This window comes from Castanea sativa, chromosome 2, assembly GCF_040712315.1.
Source record: "Castanea sativa cultivar Marrone di Chiusa Pesio chromosome 2, ASM4071231v1".
Taxonomy (NCBI): Eukaryota; Viridiplantae; Streptophyta; class Magnoliopsida; order Fagales; family Fagaceae; genus Castanea; species Castanea sativa.
The window spans coordinates 40561888-40566085 of NC_134014.1; the positions used below are offsets into that span (position 1 = coordinate 40561888).

Here is a 4198-nt window from a genome sequence, read left to right on the forward strand (position 1 = left end):
GACTTCAGCCTGAAGTTTCTGAGTTTGTTTTCCTGTTATATTTCAGTGGTCTCCCTTAAGTCTTTGACTTTTCTCCCTTAATTGAAGTATACGGTATACCCCGTATCTTTCTGTTTTTTTTGTTTTTGTTTTTGTTTTTTCTTCCAGAAGGAAGTGTATTACTACATTCGTATCTTATACCGTAAAATTAAAGTTTTTTGCCCCTAATATTCTGCTGTATTGTTAAAATTTTTTAAAAAAAAAGAAAAGAAAAAAGTCTCCCTCTCCTTCCACAAGTTCACACACTACCTATCTTGGGCTTCCACCAATCGCTTCTATAAATTCAGTATCACACCCTCTATTCTCCTTGTCCCTCCCAAAGTCACATTCTATTGGAGACCATAGATTTTCCACATTCTACACCCTTATCGAAAGCCAAAGATGGCCAAGATTTTCGCTACCCTGTTTATGTTATCCCTTGTTCTCTGCTCCACCACTCTTACCTATGCTGCTCGTCCAGAACCAAAATCGGACGTAGATGAAGCCACATCCCAACATCAGGTTGGTCCAATTTGTTTACATTTTTCTCACATTTTGAGTTTCTTAAATAAATAGATTTTGTATTGGGTTTTACGAGTTTTGATTCATGGGTGCTCTGTTTTTTTTTTTTTTTTTCTTAATAGGTTGTGGGGACACGTAATAGTCTTGAAGCATTGATTGAGAGCTGTCACATGCATGGGCTTTCGGAGGATGAGTGCTTAGAGAGGAGGACCCTGTCTGCCCATCTGGACTATATCTATACCCAGAAGGAGAAGCCATGATCCATGAGAATTATGTAATATGTGCTACTTGTACAGTTTATGTGATGCTAATTATCACCACTAATAATATGACACTCTCTCCTTTTGGATGAGAGATTCACTCATTCCTTACTGTTTCTTTCTTGCGAGTCGGGATGTTATTTGGATTATAATATATATGCCCTATTGTTGACATGTTACTGGTTTGTTTGCAAGTTTTCAGAGCAGGGACATCACCCCTGCTGTTATTCATACAGATTTCTTGGCGCTAAAATTTCTACATTTTTTTTCAACCAAAAAAAGACCCTGTTGACATGTTATGAACAATTGTCTGTCAAAGGTTTAATGATTATAAGAATTAGGATTTAGAATAAGAATTTATAGGTTTAGGTATAATATTATATAACAAAGTCTACATACCTCAACTTTGGTTTTCAATTCACCAATGACTTTTTTAGGTCAATTGATATATATATATTTTTTTTGGGTATGAAAAAATAATACTTCTTTATATTTCTAAAAGAAGATATTCAAGATTTAAATCTAAATTCTCCTCCGTAACTTACCATTTATAAAAAAATAATAATAATAAAATGCAATTTTCCATTTTCCTTTCTCCTTCCTAAGTTACCTTGGGTCCAAAAATCAGGTTTTGTAATCTTCAACATTATAATGTTGGCTAGAAATGGACCGCAATCTTTAAGATTTTTTATTAGTTAAATTAGGATGAATGGGCAAACATTTTGAGCTTGGGTTCTCTACATGAAAAGATTTAAATAATATCAATGAACTACGAAATTCTTGAAAAAATAGAAGAAGTAGTTATCATAGGATTACCCCGCCCCCCACGGCCATTCAAATCCGTTCGAGCTGAATTTATTAGTTAATTCGAGAAGGGCAACCAATTTTCCATCCCATTTTCTTGTTAACATGTAATGATGTAAAGCCAACCTTAATTACCAGGGTCTGCCAACGCCTATAGCTAACTGCCGATTCAACTGTTTTGCTTTATTACACGCAAACATGAATCACCAAATAAGTAACCGAAAGAAGCAAAAGTTATTGAGTTTAGCGGAACTGTTCGTGGTTTTAAGGCTAGTCTATTACTAGCCTCCTGTTATTATATTCAAAATTCAATGTAAACAACAACTCGTATGGGTTCAGTTGGCGAAGATGAGAAATAACTTAAAGCTACTGGTGGTTGATATTGGTTGACAGTTGAGTAATAAAACATAAATTTGAAAGGCCTGCAAATAAAGGAACACCTTTGAAAGGCCTGCTATTATTAGCGTGATTTCTAGTTTGAGATTGAGATTCAGAATTTAAAGCTATATATGGTTCTTAGTTCTACTTCTGTAGCTCTTTTTCTGCAATTTTTGCGTGTTGATTATATTGTCAAGGGAACCTTCTATCACGAAAATTCCCTTCTAGAAAAGCTGAGGAGAATGCAGATTTCGGACCTACTATCTAATATCTATCCCATTATGGATCCTAATTAACTATCTAGCCCACTAGCTTTTGACTATCTTTGCACACTCAAAATTTGTGGTCCTTGTTCAAGGACTTATATCTCAACAATAACTATAGGGGAAAGACATTAAGTACTTCTTGTTATAGGCATATTAAAGTCAACGATTATATGCAGTGGTGGAGCCAAAAATTAATTTTAAGGAGACAAAATTTATTACTAATGTATATACCGACATAATTCAGCAACAAAAAAAAAAAAAAGGAAGTATATACCGACATAGACTTTTTTTTTTTTTAGTGTGTGTATTATAATAGACAGATGATAGATCTACATAGACATATAAGTGTGTAGTATAATTACTTTATATATATATATATATAAAAGAATATTGAGCCAAAGTTGGCGTCTTCACATGTATATTATACTTAAAAATAATATAAACAATAATTGTTATATCAATGATTGTTAATATGTTTTGTGACTTTAGACTTACTTTTCATATAATTGTTATCCACGATTATATCAGTATCTCACACACACATTATTTTATAAAAGTATCATCTAAAGATTTTAGTCCTGTCAATTTGATAGGTCATTGTTAGCTCTGCTAGTAAATTCTTTGGTTCTTAAATAAGAGATTTAAAGTTCATCCTAGTCTATACCAATAATCAATTATTGTCTTGACATGATAATAATTAATAAAAACTAATGACAGTGCCTTGACTTGATAATAAAGAACAATCATCATATGGTATATCTTAAAAAAATAATAATGATAATAATAAACATTAATAGAAAGTGCAACAAACTAATGGCCTGTTTGGAAGTTTAGAGAGGGAGGAGAGTAGAGGAGAGTAAAGGGGAGGAGAGTAGTGGGGAGGAAAGTAGAGGGTAATGGTTATCCTCCACCTTGTTTGAATGTTTTTAAAATTAGTAAAAGGGAAGAGAGTAATTAGCCCTTCCTCTTGTTTAGATGTTTTAAAAATTAGGATGAAGATGAGAGAAAATGATTTAAATAGACAAATTTACCCTTATTTAAAAATAGACTTGCAACATTAGTCTATGATTAATTTATAAAGTCTTCAACCTGATTATCATTAGTCTAAATCTTAGAATATGTTAGTGAATTTTTTTTTTTGGGAGAAGCATAAATTTTTTTTTTTTAAAAAATAAAACAAAATAAAGGCACATTTTCTGAGCAGCCAAACACAGGCACAAGTAAGGAAAAAAAAAACAGAAATTTCAAAGAAACACAAACCAAATCCCCGAAAATGCACACAACCCAAAATAAGTGAGATCTTGGAGAATGAAGAGCAAGCGAAGCGAGATCCTGGAGTTGTAGGGAGAAACCCTAGAATCGTCACCGAAGAAGGGGCACCAGGAATGGAAATTATAAACGGACGGTCGCAATCTTTGGAGGAATGTCAATTGCAATCCTCATCATCGTCGGAATAGTTCTTCGGAATCAGAGGGGAAGAGTCGCCGTCGCACTTCATCAGTGACAAAGTGGCTCGAGGCTCGATCGAGCTTGAGTGCCTAAGCTCAATCCCGATCGCCGCGAGCAACGTGGACCTTTAGACGTCGTTCGTCGACGACCCACGACTCAGCGGCGTCTAATTTCTTGTGCTTTTTTTAGGTTACAGCTGTGAGATTCTAAGAAAAATTTTGTGGCTTTAATTTCTGTTTGGGTGCTCTGAAAATGGAGGAAAAGGGAAAGGAATTGAAATTTGAGTTTTGTGTATTTTGTTTGTCGTTTTGTTTGTTAGAAAATAAAAATTATAGTTACACTTCTTGAAAGAGAAAAGTGTTTGTTTTTGGTGGCTTTTCCGGTTTTGAATTTCTAAAAGTTTAGCTTTAAATTATTTATTTTCTCATCAAACAAACAAAGATAATTTATATAATCGGTTTGTAATTTTGTTAATTTAGAAAGGGTAAATTGGAGAATTCA

General features: G+C 33.5%; 1 protein-coding gene across 1 annotated transcript; it reads left to right on the plus strand.

The window, feature by feature from the left end:
- The first annotated feature begins 339 nt into the window (after positions 1-339).
- Positions 340-904, plus strand: LOC142625842 (phytosulfokines 3-like). Its single transcript, XM_075799574.1, has 2 exons — positions 340-540; positions 663-904. Exons 1-2 carry the CDS (start codon positions 421-423, stop codon positions 798-800), a joined length of 258 nt encoding a protein of 85 aa, XP_075655689.1. The 5' UTR covers positions 340-420; the 3' UTR covers positions 801-904.
- The last annotated feature ends 3294 nt before the right edge of the window (positions 905-4198 follow it).

Coding starts and splice junctions, on each gene's coding strand:
- LOC142625842 (XM_075799574.1), top strand. CDS start 421: ATGGCCAAGATTTTCGCTACCCTGTTTATGTTATCCCTTGTTCTCTGC. Junction 541..662: donor AAGCCACATCCCAACATCAG/GTTGGTCCAATT, acceptor TTTTCTTAATAG/GTTGTGGGGACACGTAATAG.